At 39.0% G+C, this 26,175-nt stretch overlaps 2 protein-coding genes across 2 annotated transcripts; one reads left to right on the top strand and one right to left on the bottom strand.

The window, feature by feature from the left end:
- Positions 1-1,243: 1,243 nt before the first annotated feature.
- tmem266 (transmembrane protein 266) lies at positions 1,244-11,110 on the top strand. Its single transcript, XM_020920753.2, has 10 exons — positions 1,244-1,284; positions 2,459-2,638; positions 3,505-3,659; positions 4,762-4,835; positions 5,763-5,819; positions 5,892-6,030; positions 7,530-7,645; positions 8,601-8,778; positions 10,374-10,436; positions 10,517-11,110. The coding sequence occupies exons 1-10, from the start codon at positions 1,274-1,276 to the stop codon at positions 11,044-11,046; spliced, it is 1,503 nt and encodes a 500-aa protein (XP_020776412.1). The 5' UTR covers positions 1,244-1,273; the 3' UTR covers positions 11,047-11,110.
- A 4,686-nt stretch (positions 11,111-15,796) lies between these two features.
- etfa (electron transfer flavoprotein subunit alpha) lies at positions 15,797-23,198 on the bottom strand. Its single transcript, XM_020920742.2, has 12 exons — positions 23,088-23,198; positions 21,442-21,591; positions 21,262-21,343; positions 20,424-20,506; positions 20,234-20,333; positions 20,001-20,111; positions 19,553-19,654; positions 19,401-19,469; positions 19,245-19,327; positions 17,931-17,996; positions 17,284-17,364; positions 15,797-16,402 (listed from the first exon to the last, which is right to left on the bottom strand). Exons 1-12 carry the CDS (start codon positions 23,124-23,126, stop codon positions 16,370-16,372), a joined length of 999 nt encoding a protein of 332 aa, XP_020776401.1. The 5' UTR covers positions 23,127-23,198; the 3' UTR covers positions 15,797-16,369.
- Between the last annotated feature and the right edge of the window lie 2,977 nt (positions 23,199-26,175).

The raw sequence follows: 26,175 nt of genomic DNA, 5'->3' as shown, positions 1-26,175 counted from the left end.
TATTATGGAGTAAGAAAGCTTTTAGAAATATTCGTGTGCATAGGATAGAAATCTGTGCATATTTGTCTTTAGTGGAGCATAAAATAAATATTCGTAAACTCTTGAATGAGTCCAGTCGTACATAAAATGTGTTGTGTGTATTTTATCCATCAGAATATGAATTGAAAAGTTACAACATCAAGAATTACAATCACAAAATGAAAATTTACAATTATTCTTTCTTCAGGACGAATACGAATTCACAGATGCGACTTTACTGTCAAAAATTTATCATCACTTCACGGGTGTTATTTATTGAGCAGAAGAATTATTGACTGACATCACGGACGTTTGCACCGCATATGGACTGAACCAAGACTAAACCAAGACTGAACTAGAACAAAACTAGGAATGAACTCGAACTAAAACAGGACTAAACCAGGACTAATCAGGACTGAACCAGGACTGAACTGTGACTAAAACACAATGTTTGTATTTGTCCTGAAGAAAGCGTAATTGTAAATTTTCATTTCATGACTGTAATTCTTGATGTCGTAACTTTTCAGCTCGTATTCTAATGGATAAAATACACACAACACATTTTATGTACAACTGCACTCATTCAAGAGTTTACAAATATTTATTTTATGCTCAACTACAGACAAATATGCACAGATTTCTATCCTATATACACAAATATTTCTGAAAACTTTCATACTCCATAAAATACAAATTAAATAGAAAAAAATAGGGGTGTAACGATATCCAAGTCTCATGATACGATATTGTCACAGTATGAACCTCACAGTATGATATTTATTTTGGGAAAGCTCACGATTAGGGATGTAACAATATCCAAATCTCTCGGTACGATATTTTCACAATTTTACATCTCACAGTACGATATTTATTGTGATATTTTGTGGACAAGACTCTTAATACGCTACTTTTTCCTCTTAAAATGCCTTGACAAGACTTAATCCAAAGACTTAAAAGTGCTTAGAACTGTTGTTTCTTCTTGTAGTCTGCACCAAAACAGAGCAAAGGATCATGGTCGATGTAGTTCCCTCTGTTTTGTAACTCTTAATTTAAGCAAAAAAAAATTGTGATTTGATATGTTGTGATGGTCCACGATATTACTGAGAGACTTTTGACGATACGATATCACGATATTTCAGTTGTTGTTACACCCCAAGTAACAAACTCTGATTTCTTTTGTTTAGAAGTGAAATGAGACAGACGACAGCGGTGGAAGCACTAAATTTGGTGTGAACATCTGAAACAAGACCTCATCATGAGCAACAAGTAAGTTTATTCATTATCCAATCCAATTTTATTATTACAGCATCGCCTTTCTGTAAATGTGAATTTGAAAGAATCCACGTCGAGGGCTCGGTCTGAAGCTTTTTTATTTCCTGTCAGGATGAAAACAATGAACAGAGATGAGAATGTGCACTGTTCACTTAATGCCAGGGCGTGTGTGGGCACGGGCGAGAACATGGCATTCGGAGCCAACTGTTGACAAGTTTAAGCCACGTTTTGACACTGATAACCTGATAACCCGATAACCGTCAGAACTCTGATCTCCTGCTTTTTGTTGATTGATTTTCAGTTTGATATCGTTGTTTGTCAGGAGGAAATCTAGGCCACGGTCGGCATTCTTCTAAATCGTGAAATGTAAATAAAGTCAGTGGTTTACAAGGGAGGGACGAGACACGAGATTAGGTCCACGAGAATGAGATAAGACGACATTTTAAAATAATTTATAGTAAAATAATTGCGCAATACCGTTGGCAGTTTTGGTTTAAAAACATGTATTTATTTATTTATTTTTTTAAACTTATTTTTATTAAATAATTTTTGGTGCAAGCCACATAGTTATGAAAGAGCAGTAAAAATAAAATAGAAGTAAAATGACAATAAAGTTAGAGTGTAGTTGCAATCATACACATACACTATATCATAACAAAAAATAATAATAAATCCTATAAAAAGTAGACATCTATTTGAAATATAGGTTTGAATTGAGGATTATTTGTCTATGAATAAGAATAAAGTCTCCATTTGTAACCTTGCAGTTATTTGCTCCATAATATACACATCTTTTATTTTATTTTTCCGCTGGGTAATTGTGGGGGGCGGCGGTCTGAGCCAGGAGACCGTTATCATTTTTTTGGCAATTAAGAGTAAAATTTTCAGCAAATGAAAATTACAATTTGCTCTTATGTCATTTGGAAAAATTCCCAACAGTACAATGGATGGCTGTAATATCATGTATTTAATATTTTTGTTGTAGAAGTTAGTGGACGTACTTTTTGGAACCATATCTCCCCCAAGAAATGTAACTTGCCTCCCCTCTGACCAATCCCCCTCTCTATTTTTATAATTATGATCTTATTCTTCTCTTCTTATCTTATTATTTCATAAAGGGGTCACGTTTCTATAATACAGTCTACTCACCCTTTGTATCTTCACACAGGGTTCCTCCTCAGGCCAGAGCCTCAGATTTGGAGGTGATTTCAGCTCAAGTGGACGAGGAGCCCCAGCGCCTGGCTCCCGTCCCTCTGGTCGGTTTCGCCTACAGAGACCTGCCCCTGGACATGTCCCTGGCCGGCTCCCAGCTCATCTCCAACCCGGACGAGGACGACAACAGAGACGGGTGAGGCAAAGATCCTGGTCCTGTGCCAACAAAATGAAATTCAGATTGTTTGTGGGAATTACCAAGTGTCCTAAGACTAAACTAAGGTATTTAAAATGTTACACGCCTCACATTAATCACAAAAGCACATCAACAATAGTAAGTAGGAGTTATGAAATTAAGGGATGACAGTGGCAGAGCTGGTTATGTTTTTTTGTCTGTCACCCATTGGGCTGTGGGGTGAAACTTACTTGAGCTTTTACATAACGATTCTCTCCCTTCTGTCTCCAAACTGAATAAAGCCTTTAGTTCAAAAAGCTCATATCACCTGCCTGTATTGTATTAGACGTTACAAAACCAATGCAGAGGTTCAGGAAGTTCTTCTGAGTAAGTAGTAATGCATTTATTCCCACTCAAAGAGCCTCCATCTCCGGCAGCATCCGGCCGCTCATAACATTCAGATACAGATTCAGAGACAGATACACGGAGGTAGAATGTGAGCAGTGAAACTGTTGTAAGATTGGAATGTTTGATTGTGGGATGTAGACATTCTCTGCAGATGTGTCACAGGTTTTACTCTTTCCTCAAAAGTGTTTCATCACACCGCCCCAGGCACGAAAAATGCTCAGTATGTGAGTGCCTGGTTTCAAATGACATCACCTCCTTCACAGATCTGTGGAGTCTGAGCCGGGGCAGTGACCTCTGCAAACGAGCCCGGGTTTGAGCTCTGCCCGTGTTTTCCAGTTGTGTCTTTTTGTGTTACCTGTGTTACCTGTGTGACCTGTGTTACCAGAGTGCAGCTTCTCCGTTTGGCTCAGATGTTTTTACACAAAGACCTGAGTGTGACCAGTTTGTGTTTGTGTGTTTGTGTGTGTGTTTGTGTGCAGGTCAGACTGGCTGAAGCCGTGCTGTGGGCACCGTGCCGCCCTGTGGCAGGTCTGTCTCCTCTCCGCGGGCTTTAACTGTTTCCTGGTCTTCTGTGTGGTCGTGGTGGTGCTGCTCCTCACTCTGGAGCTGCTCATAGACACCATGTTACTGCAATGTAAGTATTTCTGTCTCTTTAAATTCTGAACACTAATTTACCATATTTTCCGGGCTATTAGGCACGCTCTTAAGCCTCTAACCCAATCAAAAAACAACTGTGCGCCCCACCCCGCAAGCCAGAGCGCCTTATACATGAATCCACTCGGGTGTCCCAGCACAACTTCAGTAAACTACAAAGCCGCAGCGCACGCAAACACACATGGAGCAGACAGCGACCGCACAGCGAAAAACACCCACAACCACACTCATCACTCCACACCGACGAGGAAGGAACTGAAAAAGCAAGTGCAATGTGCCACTTCTAGACACAACTGTACATCTGAGTCACTGCGAACACGCCGACAATCCAGCGGTCCCAGACAGCACCCTCCCTACACGCCACAACTGAACAAAGCCCAGAGTCACCGTGAACTTGGAGTTCATGGCTGCATTTAACTATCCAGGCTGGTGTCACCTAGTGCCTCCATTCAATTTAATTTCTCTCTAGGTCAGGAATCAGAATACACTAGACGGTTTGCAAGAACCCCGGAAGTTGTAGACCGCGCATCGGCCAATCAGTGAAGAGCTGTGAAGCCATGACGTCAAACTCAAGCGCCTGTCTGGGTCCCTTTTGTGAAACAGCACAACAGTAAACAAAGCGTCGAGATGGATGTAGATGAAGACATACATTCTGTGTTGGCATCGAGGATTTAAAGCTGGAACAAAGAGAATGTTATCAAGGGGAAAGACGTTATTGCCCTTCTTCCTACGGATTTGGTGCATTACATACGTCACGACCAAATAGCAGCGATTGGTTAAATAAAAAAAGTACTCGCCTACCGTCAAGTGAACGAATCCTAATCCTGCGAGGTCAGACGGTTTCCATCAAGTGAAACTGTCTGACCTCGAATCAGGCCCAAATTTAACACAAAAACAGTGAATATGAGCCCACATGACAGTTGAACCAAAATAAGAGATTGTTGCAGTGATCAGATCACTGGTGATTTTTATCCTCACTTTGCTCTGCCTTAATTTAATTGAAGAGAGTTTTTACATTCAGAAACAGAACTTCAGTCACAGTTTTGATGTTTAATTATTTTTTGTGGTTTCTGTCCTTGCAGTTAATAACGCGGTGCAGTTCGCCTGTGTTATCCATTGGATCAGTCTGGCCATTCTGTCTGTCTTCTTCACTGAGGTGAGTTTTTCTCCTGCACATTCTGGGGTGTCAAAGTGTGACTCCAGCTCAAGTGGGCGTGAAAAATGAAACCTCGAAATGAACCATGACTCAGTAACAACAAAGTCACATGACCAAAGCGTGCATACATTTCACACACACCGGTAATAAACCTTTCTATAAACTTTAGAGTATTTGTAATACATTCAAATCCCCAGTAGATGGTAGCATTTTGAGGCTTCATGTTAGTGTTTTGTGTTAGGATTGGCCTCATTAGTTCACAGGGCTTCGTTTTTCCATCATCAGCAGTTTTGCCTCACAGCCACATGGTTCTGGGTTCAGTTCTCTGGTGTAAGGTCCAAACATTTGTGAAACCATAGATTCACACTTTGCGCACCTTGTTCCACCTTTTGAAATAAATAAAAGTGAAATAAATCCACAGAGATCGATCCAAGTGCAAAACTCTTATAGCTGAGGACATAAAACGTACAGCAGTGGAATTTTTACAGGTAAAGGGCGACAGGCGACTCCACACTCCCATGATGCACCTGTGCTCATCTGAAATAAGGAGCCATAGACAAAAAATAATACAAAAAGTAAACAATACTGAGGTAAACGCATGATTAACATTAGCAATAATTAATTGAAAGCAAAATGTAAATGGTTCAAATTATTTTAAAGCAAATAATCACCAAATAATCATGTTACGAATGACCAAAATGACCAAAAATCATGTGTTTTAAGTTCATATTAAATGAAACAAAACTGAAATAATTATCTCATTCATGAAAATATTACAAAAATTACAAAACTGGGTTTAGGCTCCAACACCGAGTGAGACTTTTTTATCTGTGCAGTTTGATGTAAATGAAATGTAATCTTCTTTTGGACGTCTTAAACAGTTTAATAGAATTCCATCATGACTTCAGATTTCCCGTTTGTCTACAGACGGTGTTCCGCATCGTGGTGCTGGGAATATGGGATTACATAGAGAACAAAGTGGAGGTGAGCCCCTGCTGCGTCTTATTCATCCTTCAGTCACAGTTTAACAGTTTAACAGCCCTCGTCGTCTCGCAGGTGTTTGATGGAGCGGTCATCGTTCTGTCCCTCGCGCCCATGGTCGCCTCCACGGTGGCGAACGGCCCCAGCAGCCCCTGGGACGCCATCGGCCTCATCGTGACCCTGCGCATCTGGAGGGTCAAGAGGATCATCGACGGTCAGTGTCTAAATTAGTTAACAGAGTGAATCGCTGGGTTTCAGATCACATCTCAACATTCTATAGGACAATATTATTTAAAACAGTCTGGCCAAAATGAATATTGCTGAAATGGAAATTTTTGTTGTGACCAGTGAGCTCTCAGGTCTAATCAAGACAAGCCAAGGCAAGTTTATTTGTATAGCACAATTTGTACTCAAATCATAAATAATCTAGCCTGATTCATCAGACGGTTTCACTTCGTAGAAACCGTCTGACCTCGCAGTGTTAGATTTCTTTCGCTCGATGGTAGGTGGGTACTTTTTATCATTTAACCAATCGCTGCTATTTGGTCGTGACGTATGTAATGCACCGCTCGCATGCCCTTCTTCCCGTAGGCAGCAACGTCTTTCCCCTTGATGAAATTCACCAAACATTCTCTTTATACCGGCTTTAAATCCTCGATCTCTGGAATCGAGACAACACAGAATATATGGCTCTTTGTTGATTGGCTGGTACGTGGACTCGCACTTCTGAAGTTTTTGTGAACCGTCTAGTGTATTCTGATTCCTGACCTAGTCGCTGGAGAGAAATGAAATTGAGTGGAGGCACTAGGTGGTGCCAGCCTGTTTATAAATAATCATCATAAAATTTAAAAGAGAGAGGAGAGACATTCAATTAGAGAGAAGAGTGTGGAATGAAAAATGAAAACGTTTAGTCAGACGCAGCTAAACAGAACCGTTTTGAGCCTGGATTTAAACAGAGTCAAAGTAGAGTCTGTCTCACATCTTCAGGCTGTTCCAGGTTTTAGCTGCATGAATCTGAAACTGTGACTCCCCTTGTTTAATCCTGACTCTGGGCACCAGGAGGAGGCCGGTCCCAGAGCTCCTCACAGTGCCAGATGGTTCATATGACACTAAAATGTCACAGATGTACTTTGGTGCTCGACTGTGGACAGACTTGTACATAAGCAGAGCCGTTTTAAAGTCTCTGAGCCACAGGAGCCAGTGCAGAGACCTGAGACCAGGACTTAATGTGCTCGTACTTCCTAGTTCGAGTCAGGACCCGAGCTGCAGCGTTCTGAATGTTCTGCACCGTCTCTCACAGCTCGTTACAGAAGTCTAATCAATAATAGAAAAACATTATTGCATTCACTTTTTGGATATTTCATGATAAAGTACAAATTGGTTGTTTTCAGATTGGATAAATTTCAGACTCTCAGATGGAGCAGCAGCCAGATTTCCCTATAACATGTGAAACCGTCAATATGTAAATTCATACATATTGAACTTGATCATTTCTATTAGTGTCTAGACCCAAGAACTCACTATTTAACCACTAAAAACTAAACTTAACTAACTAAAACTATTCATTTTAGTTACGCCCATCTGTGTTAAATATTATTGCCCAATAGAATGTTACGGTGTCATCTGAAACCCAGTCATCCTCACTTTTAAGGGTGTATCCAACATGAATGGTATCAGTGGGAGATTGAGACACTGCGCCCCCTTGTGTTGCAGCTTATGTACTGCAGGTGAAAGTGGAGCTGGAGCTGGAGATCCAGCAGTTCGAGAAGGCCAAAGCCATTCGAGAGGAGCAGCTGGAGCGGCTCACTCACATCTGTCAGGAGCAGGCCGTACGTGCAATGTTTTACCTCTAAACAGCCAGAAGAGGGCGGTAGAGAGCTATTTTACTATTCCAGCTACAGTAGTGTGTTCAGAAAGTGTTTAAAAGTGTCTCTGTCTGAAGTTACTCAAGTTAGACTTTAATCTGAGCTTTATTTTAACTCAGATTTAGACTTAGACTAACTTTATTGATCCACAAGGGAAATTATTTGGACACAGCAGCTCACACATCACAATATAATATAAAAACAAAGATAAAAAAAAAATATAAATGGTAATAATAAATTCTAAATAAGTAGCCAAAAAAAAAAAACGTGTCACGTGTCAAATAAGGCATAATTATAAAAACGTAAATGTACAAGTCAAAATAAAATAGAAAAAATAACTAATAAAATGTAAAATCTCAGCTTTACAGGACATAAGGTTATCCGTAACATAAGGGTGAATTGTTGTACAGTTGTAGGGAGTATTATATGCTACATAAAAACACAATCTGACCAAAAAGAACTGACTTAGCTGGAACTACAACTGGCTGAGCTGATCTGTGCTGTTAAACAAGTCTCTCTTAACATGACAGCCAAGTTTTTAGTTTAGTTTTTAGTTTTTAGTAAAATTTTTAGTTTTTAAAAACTAAAAAGTTTTTAGTTTTTAGTTTTAAGTTTGTCACTCTCACTGTTTTGTTGAAAATTAAACACCTACCCTGGACCATGAACGCTTGTATTGAGCACAGGTTCTGTTGGTCTGTTGTTTAAATCAATTTTTTATTTTTGTTTTGAATTTTCAGACAATCTTAAACTTCTTCGCCAGCGTTTTCTAGTGCTGAACATTCCTCCACACACATGCATGTACAACACCCCCAGCTTTACATCCCTGCAAAGTATCAGTATGCAGTAAAATGAGAGATTTGTATTTATAAAGGACAAAATCATCATAGAAGTTTGTAAAAATGTTTTGCTGTTTGCTCAGTTTGAGATCCGTCAGCTGAGGGCGCACCTGGCGCAGCAGGACCTGGACCTGTCGGCCGAGCGGGAGGTGGCGCTGCAGATGACCCGAATGTGGGGCAAACGCAACAGCAGCTTCCAGGAGGTGGACGGGCTGGAGCCGAGGGGGCCGAACAGGACACGAGAGCCGGGGGAGGCCACAGGTAACGCCAGAGTCAGAGGTGTTGGGGTTAGGGTTAGTCCGTTTACAATATAATGTTGCCTCGAGAATAGGGTTTCATTCTCTCTTCTTCTCTCACCCTCTAATAAAAAAAAAAAAAAACTAGGGCTGTCAAATTATCTTTTTAATTGCAGTGGCCGGTATAAACTCTGGAACTCTTTGCCCATTGATTTACGGTCCATCCCTGACCTGCTTTTGTTCAAAGCCAAACTTAAAACCTACTTATTTAGAATGGCTTTTAACACTTAGTGGCTCTGTGACACTTTCTTTATTTTAATGGTGTAATGTGCTTCGGTGACCTATTTGTATGATGTTTATTGTTTTTTTTTAATCTTGTTTTAATGTTGTACAACACTTTGGTCAGCTTTGGTTATTGGAAGGTGCTATAGAAACAAAGTTTGATTGATCATATTTACCGAGTTATGTTTTTCAATTGTGTTAATCTCATTTTTAATCTCTAACGTTACTGTTTCTGTTTGCGAGTCGCCTTATTATAAAATCCGTTTTTAGGTGTTGGGGGCACAGTCTCGCTCTTGCAAAGAATTTAAATTTTTTTACATTTTTCCTGCCCACATCTGAGATATTTTGTCCCGCTCTCGCCCGCAAATCCCGCAAGGTGGAGACGTTCGCTTTCTTAAACTCTATCAAACACAGAGAAGCATAAAAGAATTGTCTAAAATGTGCGAGAGATTAGACCACATATGCACATTTAGGCTGCTTAAACTGTTTTTATTAATGCCAAGTAAAATATTCAGCACAAATGATTACATTACATTAATCATTTGTATATTTTACTTCATATTTAGTTTGTGGGACGGCAGTTTATCATTCCACCCGCCCGCTCTTGTACTGTCCAGTCCTGCTCCCACAATGAGCTTTCAAAATGTGTTCCGCTCCACACTGTTTTGCATCAAGTCCCCACTCAGATTTGATTTGTATTTTCTAATTATTTACAGTTTGCCAAAAGAACACAGTGGAATGTAAACGACTGCATCTGTTAAAGTTTGTTAAACAACAAATCACTTTTTCATGTCACTTTTTAATTATACATCATATGTCTTTTGATCTGCCACAATAATGTAATGTAATGTAATGTAAGATGAGTTAAGAACAGTTGATAGTCAAGGTCAGTTAAATACAATCAATCAATGAATCTGCCCAGGGACGACAGGTGGAAATTAGCGCTGATGCTACAATCTGATGTACAAAGCATCTCTCCTGTTAAGGTTAATGTAAAAATTGTGCACTGTCCCTGTCTCAAATAAATAAATAAATAAATTAATTAATTAATTAAATTAAATTAAAATTTGATTAATTTGATAAATTTATTACAGATCATAATTAATTAATTAATCTCTCTTTTTTATATATATAAAAACAAAAAACAATTGTAAAAAGTCCATATTAGACTAAATATTACTCTAACTACATTTAAACTGCCAGCTACGGAAGAGTCCCACATGCAGAAAAAAGTAAAATGTGTGCGTGTGCTCGTGAAAAAACATAAGTCGCCGTCTGTGATGAAGGGTTTTATGACACAGCGATCCAGTTTTCACAGTTCTACTTTTTTTTTTTCAGATCACAGTGGTCAAGACGACATGAATAATTACATCAGCCAGTACTACAGTGAACCCAGCAGCGGTGAGTTCACATACACAATCGTATTTTCTTCCTTGTTTTCAGTATCTACAGGTGCAGAACTTTTTAAATTCTCTTTACAGACATGGGCATCCCAGACCCAGCCGCCCGCGTCATCACCACAGCAGCCATCGACGTGCACCTGCCCACCAACCCCAGCCAGCTGCCCTCCACCCTGGTGAGCGCAGAGGGCGTGAGCTCGGGCCGCCTCCAGGCCACAGAGAGCTCCGTGAGCGAGGGCTCCAGCATCGACCTCAGCTCCACCGTGAGAGAAGCGTCCACCTCCACGGACTACCCCCCTCCCTACAGCAGCCCTCTGGTCCGGGGCAGTCCCAGCGCCGTGGTGCAGGAGCTGCTCTCGTCGCTCTCCGAACACTCGTGTCTAACTCAGAAAGGCCTCGATCCCGTCAACCTCAAACCTCCCAGTCCCACAGGCTCCAACAAAAGCAGCCCCGAGCTAGAACACAGGCTGAACATCTACAACAAGAACCAGGAGAGGGCGCTGCACGGGAAAGCGCTCATCCAGCTTCAGAGCAACGAGCCGTTAGTGGATGAGAAGCGCAGACTGATGGAGCCCGTGCAGACCTCGCTGAAGCGCCTCTCGAAGACATGACCCCTGGGCTGGTGTCGCGTAGAAGCATGGAGCTTTTAGAGCATCCTGGGTCTAACCTGCACTGTCCAACTGCTCAAACTACTCTCTTCTTTCAGGCTACTCTTCAGGAACAGACATTCAACCAAAACTGTTGGCAGCAAAGAAGCTTCAGACGAGATTAGACGAGATGTGTTAACTTCTTGGGTTCTTTTTAAAGACAAGTACAGAAGGGTCACGTCTCAGTTATCTTTCCTCGCTTCCTTTAAATTGATTCTTCTTCTCGATTCAGCTCTCAGACAAATGCGCCAGGTTAAGTGATGTCCCAAAGCTCAGAGGAGGCAAGGGAAGGAAACCAAAGAGGAAACATGAATGGAGATTCAGAAGGAAGACATTGGATAAAACAATAAAACTGTATTCGTCTTAGTGATAAGTACAGATACAGGGACAGCAGTAAAGGAATTTGACTTTAAAACTACTTAAAAAAAATCTTCAAACACATTTATCTGAAACCAAACAGTGATCTGACATTGATTTAAAAGTCCAGAAAGAGTAATTCCTTCATGTAGTCCTCTCTACAGGGTAATTTTAGTCTCTCTCTTCTCTGTGTCTCCTCTGAGTGGGACTTCCTCACCCGTTTTCTTCACAATCGAGGAGAGGAATCAACGAGAAGGAAGCGAGGAAAGAGAAATGAGATGCGGCCAAGGAGATGTATTTACTTTGTTGACGTTTTGGCTACTGCTGCTGTGAGGCATTTTCAGAACTGTCACTGGTGTTGGTGGTGACCAGCCGTGTATATCAACTTTTTATTTACTTCCCGTAGACACTCGGGATGTAACAATAACCGGAATATCATAATGTATCACAATAATGTCAAGTCTCTTTGCTTAAATTAATATTTACGGTGCAGCAAAAGCTAAAACAGAGGGAACTACATAGACCATGATCCTTTGCTCCGTTTCAGTGCAGACTACATGAAGAAATAACTGTTCTAAGCACTTTTTAATCTTAATTCTTTGGATTATGACAGAACCAAAGACTTGTCAGGGCATTTCAAGAAGAAAAAGTAACATATTTACAATTTGGTCGCCTTCACATTTATATCATATCGTGAAAATATCGTAGCAAGAGATTTGGATATTGTTAAAATAATATCGTGGGTCATCACAATAAATCGAATTACAAGTCTGTTTGCTTAAATGATCTTTTTAGCGCCGCAATAGAGCAGAGGGAACTACAAAGACCATGATCCTTTGCTTCATTTCAGGGAAGACTACAAGAAAAAATAAGAGTTATATATCGTACTGAGAGATTTGGATATGGTTCGTAAACGCCTCCCGCCAGAGACCACCAGGCGACAGGGGGCGTGGTCAGTAGGAGGCGTGGGCAGTCTGACCAGGCTGGCCACGCCCACATGTAGAGCGAAATACGACACGTCAACACCAATGACAGGCCTGAAAATGCTCAGAGCAGCAGCCGAAATATGTCAACAAGGTAAAATGCACCTCCCACTGTATTATTTTTAAAAAGAACCCAAGAAGTTAAAGGTGCATTGTGTAACTTTTCTGGTGAAGCGTCTATCAAACACTTTTCTCCATGGAGATGTTATTGCTTTGTCCGGAATGTTTCACAGTATGGCATTAAGCTTTTCTATTTTCATGCAGATAAAACCAGACCAAGTTACAGGTCAGAGCTGCACTGCAAATATCTTGGCCAAAATTGAGGATATAAATGTTTAAATCTATCGGGAAATGATTTACAAGTCGTGAAATGATTTGTCCATGCAGCGAGATCATTTTACTTGACAAGTGATCTTAAAATAAACGACCTCTAGACTAGAATTAAGCCATCTCACAATTAGAATATCTGTTTTTCTGAGTATTTATGAGCTCTAAAACCACCTGAAATTGATTAAATGTAAAGTAGAGCTGTTTAAAGTCATACTGTGGAACATTCCAGGCAGAGCAAGGACATTTCCATAGAAACAAGCAGCTGAGGTGATGGATCCTGGTCCAGAAAAGCTACACAATGCAACTTAAATGTACAAAAAAAGACAAAATGAAGGTTTTTGGATGAAAATTACATGTGATTTCTATTGAAATTTCATGAAGCTGCATAGATGTTTTGGCTCATTTGATACACTTTTTAACAATTTAGATGCCGATTTTATTAATAACGAGCTCTTTGTAACTTCAGCGAACATTTGATCACGTCGACTTGACTGAATTTTGTGGAAATTCTTTTATTTTATTCGGTTGCGGTGTTGGTGCGTTCATGTGCCATACGGGGGATATAGAACAAAAGAATAAAAAATAATAAAATCAATTCTGTTAACTGGACAAAAGTTTTAGATTAAAGAGTTCTGCTCAAACTACAGGTGGACAGTGCTTTAAAGCTGCATTGTGTAACTTTTCATCTGCTTGTTTCCATGGATATGTCAATGCTCTGCCTGGAATGTTCCACAGTGTGACATTAAACAGCTCGACTTTATTCTTTTTTTTTTCAATTGCAGGTGGTTTTACAGCTCAGAAACACTTACAAAAACTGTGCTTTTCTCCATTGTTTTGTCTGGAATGTTCCACAGTATGGCTTTAAACCTTTCTATCTTCACAGAGACCAAACCAGACCAAGTTACAGGTCAGATCTGTGGAGAGGCGACCCCACTCACAGTCAGAATGTCTGTTTTTGTAGGTATTTTTGAGCTCTAAAACCACCTGTAATTGTATAAATGTAGAGTGGTTTAATGTCACACTGTGGAACATTCCAGGCAGAGTGATGACGTATCCATGGAAACAAGCAGGTGACGAAGCCCTAATTAAAAAGTTACACGGTGAATCTTTCATAATAATACACACTGCAAAAAAAGCTTAAGATATAAACACTTAAATCTATTACAGGGTTTCCACTCTTTTTCACTGACAAAATTTCAAAAATTTTCCATGACTTCTCCATGACCTCAAGTGAATTTTCCATGACGGCACCTACATGTGTAGAATTGATCAGACTTTTAGGGCTTAATCTGAAATGTTAACTGTTTCCACTCACTTTATGGTTTGGGATTATAGTTTTTTAACATTCAAAATCCTGTCAGTGTTATTGTCGTCTCTTTTAAAGTGACAGTTTGGAATTTGGACATAGATCATCATTTCCTACTGAGCCAGAGTGTTGGAGACGTGTGGAGACACTTTTATTTTTTTTTTTAGTTTTATTTATTTAAAAGGGACAATGCATATTCATGAACATATACTTGTAAATACACCAGAATTAGCCCAAAGGCTACTTTTTATCTGTAGTCCCTGGCAGGTCAAAGAGATCGAGACATAAAACATAAGAACATAAAACACGTCACAATAGACAAACACACAAGCATGACAAACAACACTGACATTTACACAGGAGCAGAACATTAGTGATCACTTTTTAAAATATTCCATCCAGTCCTTGTATTTGCAGAGGTCACTGGTGCTAGACTAGTGCATGTCAATGGTCATAGTTATCCTGCCACTAAAAACAGTCTTACCCACTCCACAAAACACTCGAAACAAATCTATTATTACACCAGACTGTCGATGTAAATGTTTGTGTTGATAGAATAATGTTTGAAATAAAAGTAACCTTGCAATTGCATGAATCGTCACACATTGAGGGACTATTTTCTCATATATCAGTTCGCCGCTGCCGAGCTTTCTATCAGGAAGCACAACTCACTGCTGCTGCTCAAACATAAATCCTTCAAATGCAAGGTTGGTTTTACTTCAAAAATTATTCTATCAACACAGACATTCACATCGACAGTCTGGTGTAATAATAGTTTTTCTTTGGGTGTTTTGTGGAGTGGGTAAGACTGTTTTTAGTGGCAGGATAACTATGGCCATTGACATGCACTAGTCTAGCACCAGTGACCTCTGCAAATACAAGGACTGGATGGAATATTTAAAAAAGTGTCTCCAACACTCTGGCTCACGAGGAAATGAGGTCCCTATGTCCAAAATTCCAAACTGTCCCTTTAAGTCTCGTCTTAAGACCCAGTTTTACTCTCTGTCTTTTAACACCGTGTGAGTTGTGTGCTCCTGTGTGTGTTTTATTTATTTACTTGATTTATTTTACTTATTTACTGCTATTTTATGATTTTTATGTTTTATGTTTATGCTTTTCTAGACCTGGAAAATGACAATTTCAGTTTCCATGACCGTGGGAACCCTGACCATCAGAAAATGATTTATAAGCTGTGAAATGATCAGTCCATGCAGCAAGATTTTAATTTTACTTGACAAGTTATCTTAAAATAAACTACCTCTAGACCAGAATTAAGCATCTTAGAATTAGTAAGCCGATAATAAATCTGAAAACAAGATGAATAACCTGATATAAGTTTGAAAATCTCGGCCAGCTCAAAGAAATTTGCAGCGTAACTTTTGTCCAGTCGAGAGAATTGATTTGTTCTTTTTGCGATGGACTGAGGGATGATATTGAATCTACAAACTACCTACCTGCATTAAGAATTGAGCCATAAAACAGTCTCCACCTGCTTGTTTAACGTCCTTTAGCTGTACAGAGATCAGATCATCGTTACCGACAAAACTCAAAAACTCAAAACTCTTGGAAGCTGCTGCTGACCGCTCACATTTCAAAGCATGGATGTCTTGAGTTGTTCCAGAATATTTCCAATTTCTCTTGTTTATTCTAACGTTTTTTCCCATACTCACTAAAAACAAGACTGTACAGGGATTTAATACAAATGTGAATAAAGATTAAAGAAACAAAAGAGTCATCGTTTTGTATTAAATAACCTTTTTTTATTAGCAGTAAACTAGAAAAACCCAAAATGGAGCTGCAATTTAAAGCAGAGTTCTGTGCATTGAAAAAGAAAAACCAGGCTGTAAATTAAAGGCGCACTGTGTAACTTTTAAGATGGAGGGTTTTTTACTTGCTTGTCACCATGGAGAAAACATGTATTCTTACCCTGTACGGGCTCGCCTCTCCACAGATATGACCATTAACCTGCTTCCAAAGTGATCTCCAAGTTTATTTACATAAGAGTAATATCTCCATGGAGACGAGCGCAGCCAGAAAAGTTACACAGTGCACGTTTAAGCAGAAATTACAGCAGGGAGAGAGGGGATCATGTGAGGACATTTTCACAATTGTTCATCTTTCCAAGAAATTGTACTTTTATTTTAACGTTTCACATAGAATTAAATATATACAGTTGTTAAAATCATCTACAGAGAACATGATTCAGGAGTCGGTTTGTCCTTTCGGTGGAGCTGTGCTCTCCGCTGCTCTGCTCCTCTCAGATTTCAGAAAAGACAAAGGTGAATGCCCAGGTTATTCACATTTTACTGCATCACTTCAGGGCTGCAGTCATCTCTGGGACGGCCTAAAAAAAAACAAAAAAAACATTAATATTAGGACCAGACAGATTTAAATATGACACAAAGAGATAGAATCAAATGAAACAGAAAACACACTCCAAAGTTCTTGTAGAGGTGCAAAAGCAAGGAGCAGCTATATAAAAGTGAAAAAACACATAGCACAGCACACTCAGATGGCTGATGATAATTTTTCTCACTTTGGACCACATTAAGAAAAAGAAAAATTATCTGATGAAGGCTTTATTGCCAAAACATTATTTAAAAATAAAATAATCGTTTGGACATCAGCCATCTGAGTGTGCTATGCATTTTTTCACTTTTGTAAAGAGGCAGATTAACAATAAAAGTAGCCTAAATAAATCCAATTTAAAATCTAACAGAGCCAAACCTAAGTTTAATAGTCAGCTGAAGATTTACAGTGAATTTTTACATCACTAAATATATCAGCTGTTATAGTGGTACACCAAAGCCAGTTTTATTGTTATGTCACATAAAAAAACCCCAAAAACACTCATATCGTTCGAGCCCTAATTAATATCTTATCATTGCAGTCTTAAAGCACCTATGACAGGTTACACTACTCATTTTACTAAAGAGTTAAGATCATTATATTTAAGATTTTACAAAAGGTTTGACACTTGTTTAGGTTTCAAAGTTTTGCATTTTACTTCCTAATGTGGAATTCCCTTGGCCAGGCTGTGCCACCTAGTGCCTCCACTCAATTTAATTTCTCTCCAGCGACTACACACCGGCTAATCAGCGAAGAGCTGTTGAGTTGCACACTGATTTTAAATAGATTTCTTTTTGAGTTGGTGAATTAATACACATGCTGGGTGTGGTTTGTCACCTTCAGCCCAACAAAATGTCCCTCATATTGTGACGTTACCTTGAAAAGATCTGCCACCAGCCCGTAGTCGGCCACTTGGAAGATGGGCGCCTCTGGGTCCTTGTTGATGGCCACAATAGTCTGAAAACAACAACAACTTAAAACGCTGGCTAAAACATGACAATAAAGCTGTTTATTATGACTTTAAAAAGCGTCTATGACAGGTTGGACAACCTGTTTGGACAATTTTACTAAAACACAGTTTTACTAAAAAACTGTGCACATTTTCAGGTTTAAAAAAAATCACATTAAAGAATTCCGTGGCCATTACCTAGCATCCATATGTCAAAACCCCTTAAACGTACACAGAATTTAATATAAATAAAAATATAAGAAAACACCTTTATTTTGTTGAAATTATGTTGATGAAAAATTATGTAACAATTTACACGTTAAAAAAAAAAAAAAAAAAAAAAAAAAAACACTACTTAACTACTACCTACTTAACTCACTACTTCCTGTAATTTTTAGCATATTTTTTAACTTTTCTTCACAAATTGCTTGTTAATCAGTTTAAACCTATAATTTATATTTACAACAGGCATTACCCCACCACATTAAGTCAAAATTAGAGAATGATCAAAACCTGTCATACGCACATTAACAAAAAAGGAGAGATTAAAATGTGTGTTTGTTAAATACGATACCTTGCTGTCTTTCATTCCAGCGAGATGCTGAATAGCTCCAGAAATACCAACGGCGATGTACAGCTCCTGTGGACGGGAACAGACTGTCAGCTTCACTGGTCTCAGTTCTCACTGTTCTGTTGCTCAAGGTCAGGAGTGAACAAAAACACTTGGTACTTAAAAAGGTCCTATAGGAGGCAAAATGTGACTTGGCTTTAAGTCAGCGCTGTTACCTCATCAAAAACATCCCTGAAGTTGTGTTTTGTTTGATTCACACACGTTTTGAGTCATCATTCCCAAAACTCAAATAGCTCTATTCCACCTTGTGATGTCATGAAGCAGTAGTTTAAGTTAAGAGTTACCTTTTACCGTTTGTCTAGTAGAGATTGGCAATTCCAGGGCTGAAATGATTCTAGTGAAGGTGTATGGAGTTTAAAAACACAGTGGAGCACTTCCTGTGTTTCCACATAACATTGTACAGTGGAACAAGTGTGTTTTCTGTTTGAGAGAAGAACTCTGCTAAAACACAACTCCAGGTCTGTTTTTAACGAGGAAACGTTAGAACATATATCATAAAATACTGTAATATGAGACTTTTAATAATTTATTTCTCAGTTAGTTTAAGCCACTTGACATCATCATGAACAGTAAAAGTGCTGGTTCTATTCTGTTCATTTAGGGGTGTCAATCTCATTTTGGTTCGGGGGCCGTATCCAACCTACTTTGATCCCAAAGTGTCCGGATCAGAAAACTCATGTCATATAAACCCCAAAAATAACATTAAGTTCAAATATTTGTGCAGAGAAACACAAATCTATTACAGAAATCTTTTTTAATTGATGAACTCTTTTACAAAATATTATAATATTATGAACAGCCTGAAACTTTAAAATGCAATTTCAACACAGTGTTTTAACATTAACTTGTTTGCATTTCATAGAATTTAGTCACGGTTTCTATTTGCTTCTGAAACTTGGCATCTTTTAGCCTACACAAGGGCATCAATATCAGGCACCGTGTCCTGAGTAGCTGTTATCTTCAGAATGTCATTCAGGTGCTTGTGTGTTGTGTGTTTAGCTTTGAGTGAAGCTTTGTTTTATTAATGTTCATTCCTGAGAAAACCTGCTCACAAAGGAAGTAACTGTAAATCTATTATTTCTAGTTGCACATCAGAGGATTTGACTGTGAATGGTGTGTAAAAAAAATGCAAATTCTGTCTTTAGGTTTTAAAATATAATGAAAATATTTGAGTAGAAAATCATCCAAGGGCCAGATAAAAAATCTTGGAGGGCCGTATGTTTGACACCCCTGTGTTAATTCATAAGATTTTTTTACCGGTGCAACGATTTTTCCAGTTTGTCCCACTTGCATGTCATTAGGCACATATCCAGCATCTACAGCAGCTCTGGAGGCGCCAACTATAAACAGACAAAAGAACGATGAGTTTATTTACATTTAAAACACAAATTAAAACAGCGTCACATCACAAACCTGCAGCGTTCAATTTGTCGGCAAGATCATACAGCAGTTTGAAGTTCTCCCCGCTCTTCAGTCCTCTTCCTGGAACAGAGACCAAACAGCGTCAGCAGAAATATTAAATAATAAATCTATGAATGTGTCCAAGTATTTATTAGAAATCCCACCTCCAGAAACGACCACCTTGGCGCTGGTGAGCTCTGGGCGATCGCTCTTGGTCAGATTCTGCTCGATCCACTCTGAAACGCCAACCGCTGAAGAGGCAGGAACTGACGACAGGATGAGAAACATTTTACTAAACAAATTATTTTTTATTTTGTTAAAGACATTGTGCAACAGGAATGAGAAACATGTTTTTAATTATAGTTCTGCTTTAATTATTGTCCTATAATGTTTCACTAATGGGGTAAAGCTGTTAAGGTAATAATTTTATGATAACACTTTTTGCTCAAGCATTTTTAACTTTTCAGCATTAAAAAATGATTTAACACTTTTGTTGTCTGTATTGCCCTCTACTGGCAACAGTGGGATTGACAGTATTGCCCTGTTACATATGAATGAAAGTGTTCTGTGATGAGAGTTAAGATGCAGAGAAAATGTTTTAAAGGTAAATACCAGTTTCAGACGCTGCACTGCCCCCGTCAGCTGCTGCTGCTTCAAACGCCGTTCCTCTCACCGTGAACACTTTGACCGGCTCATTACACTTCACAGTACTGAGAGCGTTCCCTTTAAATAACACAAACACACACAGTAGAGTTATGTATGCAAAGATCTGCTCGTGTGAATATGTTAAATAATGTTAAACAATGTTAAATAATCATGTGAATGTGTTAAATAAAATAAAATACCTGCATAGATTGTTCTGACAAAAGTGTCTGGAGCCTTGATCTCAATGATGTCAGAAACTGGGGCCACATCCAACTTGGCTGCTACTCTGGGCAGGAGATTCTGACAAAGACAGAGGACAGTTCATGTTATGAATGAAAATAGAACAAAAACAAGACTATAAATAAAAATGTAAATGATGTACTTAAGTACCTTTCCAAAGGCAGACGCGCCTGCACAAATGTGAGTGAAGTTAAACTGCTGCTGTGTGGCCAGAATGAGGGGAGTCAACTCCTCTGAAAAGAAACAGCATTTTCAGTTTAAATGTGCTTTCTTTGACTGCCTGTGCTAAAATGAGAATTACAGAATAACCAGTGTTGGGATAAACGCGTTATAAAAGTAACAAATTACTGTAATGTGTTGCTTTTTGCTGTAACCCAGTAATGTGGCATTACAGGGAAAAAAAATAATATTTTACTTGGTACAAATGTGAGTAAAGCACGTCACAATGCATTTGTATCCTGGCTTGAAGTGGTGGGTTTTTCGTTTTTCTTTAAACAAATTCATTAAAATCACAGTAATGTCAGCAGAGGTGAAACACCATCATTATGGTTCTGAGTGTCGGGACGGGCCCGGAGGTGCATCCGCGTAAACTGTTGGGTGAACGAGGGCGAAAGGACCAACACAAAACTCCATGGTCCACGGAGTGAATCGCATCTGACACTCAATCGCGCTTTGCTGACGCACTAATCCACGAGCTCAGTGTTCTCTCAGGGGCGATCCTAGATTCCTAGTCCTCGGCTCAGTCCATATACGGCACAAAAGTTTCTCATCTTCGCTCATTGATTGATTGATTGATTGATTTGACAATCGGCGACAGCTATTTTGTTGAGAGTAATTTAAAAGAGCTGCAATAGTCATGTAATGCCTTGCATTTTAAATACAATAATATTGTAATGTAACAAATTACTTTGAAATGACAGTAACAAGTCATAAATAAATAACACATTACAGTTTTGAAGTAACTTGCCCAACAGTGAGAATCACACACCTGGAAGACCGCCTTTATAACAGTCATGTTGAGCCACCAGAACCTTCTTCACTCCCTGGACTTTGCTGAGCTCCTCTGCGACCTGAAGAACACAAGAATGAGATGTGAATGATGAAAATTATAAATACACAGAGGTTATTCAGGGTTTGATCAGCTCTCTGTCTGTTTTGTCTTTTTCACCTTCGCACAGTCTGTCCCCGCAACAAGACAGGACACCTCTCCCCCGAGTTTACTGGCAGCTGTGATGGTGTTGAGGGTGATCGGTGTTAGTTTGTCATTGCTGTGCTCCGCGACCACCAGCGTGCTCTGAAACCGGTGAATGAGGCCCGACTGCAGAAAACACAACAATAAGAACAATCTTATAAATGGCAGCATAAATTCATGGATTGAATGATTCTGTAATAGGGTGACCAGATTATCAAAATAAAAAACTGGGACACTCTCGGTCTGTTGTGGTTGTAAAAGGAGTGTGTAATTATAGAAATTCCATTCATGACGAATAGGTGACTCAGTAGTCACATTTTCTTTGTTTTTTGGTCATTTTTAAGCAGCTTTTCTGTATTTTACCTAAACAAATAACAATTTATGCCTCTCTTTACTGTTGGCTATGGATGGGTATCATTAAGAAACTGTCAATACGATACGTACCTCAATACATAGACCACGATACAATACATGTCTCGATACGATGCACTTTCGATTCGATATATTTCAAACTGATTCAATATTATTCAATGAAAAATAATGCCTAAATCATGTCTGTGATACTAAAAGTCTTTGTTAAACCACTTCTTGTGCAAAGTTCATTTGAAACACAAACATTTTAATCATAGAAATGACAAATGTGTCACATAAACAAATTCCCTTCCCTTGAACAAGAAACAAAACTGTAGCTCTGTAGCAAAATAATTTAGTAAAATATAACAAAAAATACTCCTGGTGATATATCGATACAGAAGTCCACAATATCGATACTGTATCATCACATTAAACAATAATATAGCGATATTTCAATATTTTTGGACACCCCTACTGTTGGCAAGGATCAGATTGGTCAAAAATAGGGACACCTGGGACATTTCTTGTATAAAACTCTGACAAATCTGTAGTTTTGGGTAAATCTGCTGGGACAGGGGACACAGGGCTCAAAACTGGGACATCTGTTTACTATATTCTGTAAACATCATGGAGAGTTCTTAAATTTCAGGTATATGCATCGTGGTGAAAACTGAAGGCTACTGTGTGCTCTTTCTGCTGCACTTTGCCACATCAGCGGTGTTCAAGGTTCTGTAACCTCAGGTCAGGTCTGGACCAGTCTCATCTGGACCTCACTGGACATGATGTGATGTGGTCCAAAAACAAAATGGAAAATAAATCCTAACATAATGTTCATTGAGAAGTTAGTAGAAACGTGAAAAACATGAACAGGACTAATAAAATCGGTCTTTAAATGCCCTGTAGCCAAATGCCCAGGGTTTATCACCTGTTTTCATAACTACACTGCTACCATAGCCGCTTGCGCTAACATCAACAATGAAAACAACGCGAATAAGAACGCAATAAAACACCATAAACATAAGTCTGATAGTTTGTTCAGTCAGACGAGCGGTGCATTTAACATTAAGACAAAAACATGACGTTATTTCGCTGTTATTTCATCTTTTCGTCCCTTTTTACAGCATGACTTTAGCTCGCGGTAGCACTTGTGTAACCATATTGTCCAACGGAGCCACGATATAAACGCTCCAGCGGGTTTATTCTAATCTGAAATCCATGCAGACAAAATGTCACGATGAACCACATTCCCCAAGGTCATATTTTCTCACCAGGAGCCTCAAGTTTGTTCTGTTCAGAGCTCTGTTCATCTTGGTCCTTGTGCACAGCGCGATCCGGGGATCTGTGCCAAAGGTCGGACGTGATGACAGTTCTCGCGAGATTAAGAGGTTTGGGGCCGTCCTACTTTTTTTTTTTTTTAGTCATTTATTTATTTGGGGTTTTTTTAATAGGAATTGTAGCTCCAAAATAATTTAACCTTTGATGCTGTTAGACAAAACATTAACTGTAGGCTTTATTATTATATTTATTATTATTTATTATTATTATTTTTTTATTGACAGCTATTAAGAGGTTTGCGGCCGTCCTACTTTTCTTCAACCACGACGTTATTGGCTAATTATTATATTATTATTTTATTCTATTTTATTTTTTTATACTAGAATTGTAGTTCCGAAATACCCATTAAAATACTTTAAACTGTTGTTGTTAGACAAAGCACTAACTGTAGGCTTTATTAATTGTATTTTATTTTATTTTTTCATAAACTTGACCTGTCTGTGTCCTTAAACAAACTTTATTTGTTTAAGGACATAAGGGGAGTTATTTGGACACAGTAGCTCACACATCACAATATGTATGGTAACATGGCAATGGTAATAATACATTTGAATAAATTCTGGTGTTAAATAAGGCATAATTATATAAATGTAAGTAAGTTTTTTATTTATATAGAACTTTTCACAGACGTTTGTCACAAAGACACTTTACAGAGCTTTATTCCATCACTCCATAACCGGTGGTGATAAGCTACTATTGTAGCCACAGCTGCCCTGGGACAGACTGACAGAAGCGTGGTTGCCAATCGGCGCTATTGGTCCCTCCGACCACCACCATCACTCACACACACACTCCGTTTTCATATTAGGCAATGTGGGGGAAGTGTCTTGCTTAAGGACACAACGGAAACTGTTTTTTTGTTGTTGTTTTGTTTTTTACGACTGGCGCCCCACTGTGGCTCCTGATTTCCCAATGGTCTCCCATCCAAGTACAAACCAGGTGCAGCCCTGCTGAGCTTCTGAGATCTGACGAGATCAAACTTTGACAAATCGGTATGACCACAAATGTACGTCATATATCTCAAGACAAATATCCAATCAGAAAGCAGAATGACCCTCGCATGTCTCTCATTTGTGTTGCTAGTTCCAATGCCGAAACTCAGCTGAATCCACTTAAAGGGACTTTGTCTCTGATCTGATCCTCACTAAACCCCAGCAAAATCAGTATTAGTCAGTGCTAGTGCAGCCTCTTGTGAATCCAGGAGGTTCTGTTTGTATAAGGCAAGGCCCATCCTTATTGTCCTAAGAAAAAATTTACATGTGTCCTCTGTCCTCCTTGTTGTACTTAACAAAGAAAGAGGGCAGGTTACATACATGTATTTATTTATTTATTTATTTGTGCCAAGTATGTTCCACAACACAGCATTAAACATTTTGAACTCAATAAGTGGCATCACCAGGTCAGGTTGCAGATCTGTGAAGAGGCAACCCCATGTACAATAAGGAAGCATGTTTTTCTCTGGGTATTTTTAACATCAGAAATACCTGTGATTGGATAAATGCATCATAGATAAGTTTAATGTCAAAAGTCAAAGCAGTAAGAGAAACTTACTGAGAAAAGCTGTTTTGGAACCCCACACCAAAAAAATTCAAGCCATTTAATCCTGGAAAATGTAGCCTACAAATTGTTACAGCCCCAGGATTAACAAAACACTAAAAATATACAGAAAACAACCTAAACTAAGAAACAGAACAACAGAATAAACAGAGTTTTGTGGCAGAAAAGGGGTCACGCAGGCTTACAAAAAACAAGTGGTAAAACTTAGGGACACACACTAAACTAAAACACAAGTTCCCCAAATTAAACCACATAAACCCACAAACAGAATCGAGTGACCAAATCAAAAAAGGCACAAAACAGAACTAGACTAACACACAAACACAAAACCAAAATGGCAGACTGACCACCAAGGCCAGCAGCCCCAAACAGGTGCTGGCAATCTCCTTAAATAGGGGGAGGTGGCTGCAGGTGAGGTGGGCGTCGACTTGCCCCACCAATCACAGACCAGGACTCCTGCAGCAGGAATCAAGAGAACTCTGCAGAAATATTACAACTAAGGCCTGGGGCCGTAACACAAATATTTTAACATTTTAATTGTTTACTAGTCTATTTTTATCAGATTTTTTAGCATTATTGGTCTTTTATCTTAACCTAAATCATTTAAAACCAACCTCCATGTTCATATTCTTGGCATGTCAGTACAAAATGTGGGTATACTGGCTGAGTTTACTGTTTCAACTTTAACCATAAATGTTTGGGTTATTTAATATTCTGTTTGATATTATTATTACGTAAATGGATGATCTGGGATTTCTACATTTTGGCAAACGAAGCACCATGAGGAACTTTTCTCAAGCCAAACAAACCGAGGCTGATCTGAGAGAGCGGTACAAACCGGTGGGTTGGGTTCTGCTCGTCATCACTCGACTGGAGGCAGATGCTCGGGGCTTAAAGTCTCAGTTTGATTGTTGTGTTTCGGTGTTGACTGATGTGTTTGGATTTGGGAGCTCCAAGTTCAAACCTCATTTTTATCTCAGCAGTTGACTGTCCAGCGGCTGTGTGATTCAGTTAGTTTGGAGTTACTAAAATAGAAAAAAAAGATGCCAAATGCTGTGAGATAGATTAGAGAATATAACCTGTGTACTTTATCTCTGTGTCCAAATACGAGCTGCTTTCTTCTCTTTCTCCTTTTGTCTTTGGAGCAGTTGGAATTTGTTTGTGAACCCTAAAATCTTCTCTCTCCTTTTTGCAGATAATTAAGCCTATATCCTTTTGGGTTCCTTCTTGTAGTTTGCAGCCAAGTGTTCAGAAACTCGATGAAAACCAGCACCTCAGGGTCCTCTGCTGGCAAGCTCCTATAGGCTGTGGAAGTGGAGTCATTATTTTCTGATAAACTATTTGGTGGTGCAACTGTAGCCTGCAGCTTGGAAGTTTCAAGTGGAAGTTGTGCAACATTTTACATTATATATACAAGAGTGTCAAACTCAAATTCACAGAAGCCAGAATTTAAAACTGGGACTA

The sequence above is a fragment of the Boleophthalmus pectinirostris genome, unplaced genomic scaffold, assembly GCF_026225935.1.
Source record: "Boleophthalmus pectinirostris isolate CB_2022bp ecotype Guang Dong unplaced genomic scaffold, ASM2622593v1 HiC_scaffold_2, whole genome shotgun sequence".
NCBI lineage: Eukaryota > Metazoa > Chordata > Actinopteri > Gobiiformes > Gobiidae > Boleophthalmus > Boleophthalmus pectinirostris.
The sequence above is the reverse complement of the archived record's forward strand: the minus strand, read 5'-3'. Positions and strand labels throughout refer to the sequence as shown.

Coding starts and splice junctions, on each gene's coding strand:
- tmem266 (XM_020920753.2), top strand. Junction 5,820..5,891: donor ACATAGAGAACAAAGTGGAG/GTGAGCCCCTGC, acceptor GTCGTCTCGCAG/GTGTTTGATGGAGCGGTCAT. Junction 10,437..10,516: donor CTACAGTGAACCCAGCAGCG/GTGAGTTCACAT, acceptor TTCTCTTTACAG/ACATGGGCATCCCAGACCCA.
- etfa (XM_020920742.2), bottom strand. CDS start 23,126: ATGAACAGAGCTCTGAACAGAACAAACTTGAGGCTCCTG. Junction 19,470..19,552: donor CAAGGTGGTCGTTTCTGGAG/GTGGGATTTCTA, acceptor TCTCTGTTCCAG/GAAGAGGACTGAAGAGCGGG. Junction 19,328..19,400: donor CGACAAATTGAACGCTGCAG/GTTTGTGATGTG, acceptor GTCTGTTTATAG/TTGGCGCCTCCAGAGCTGCT.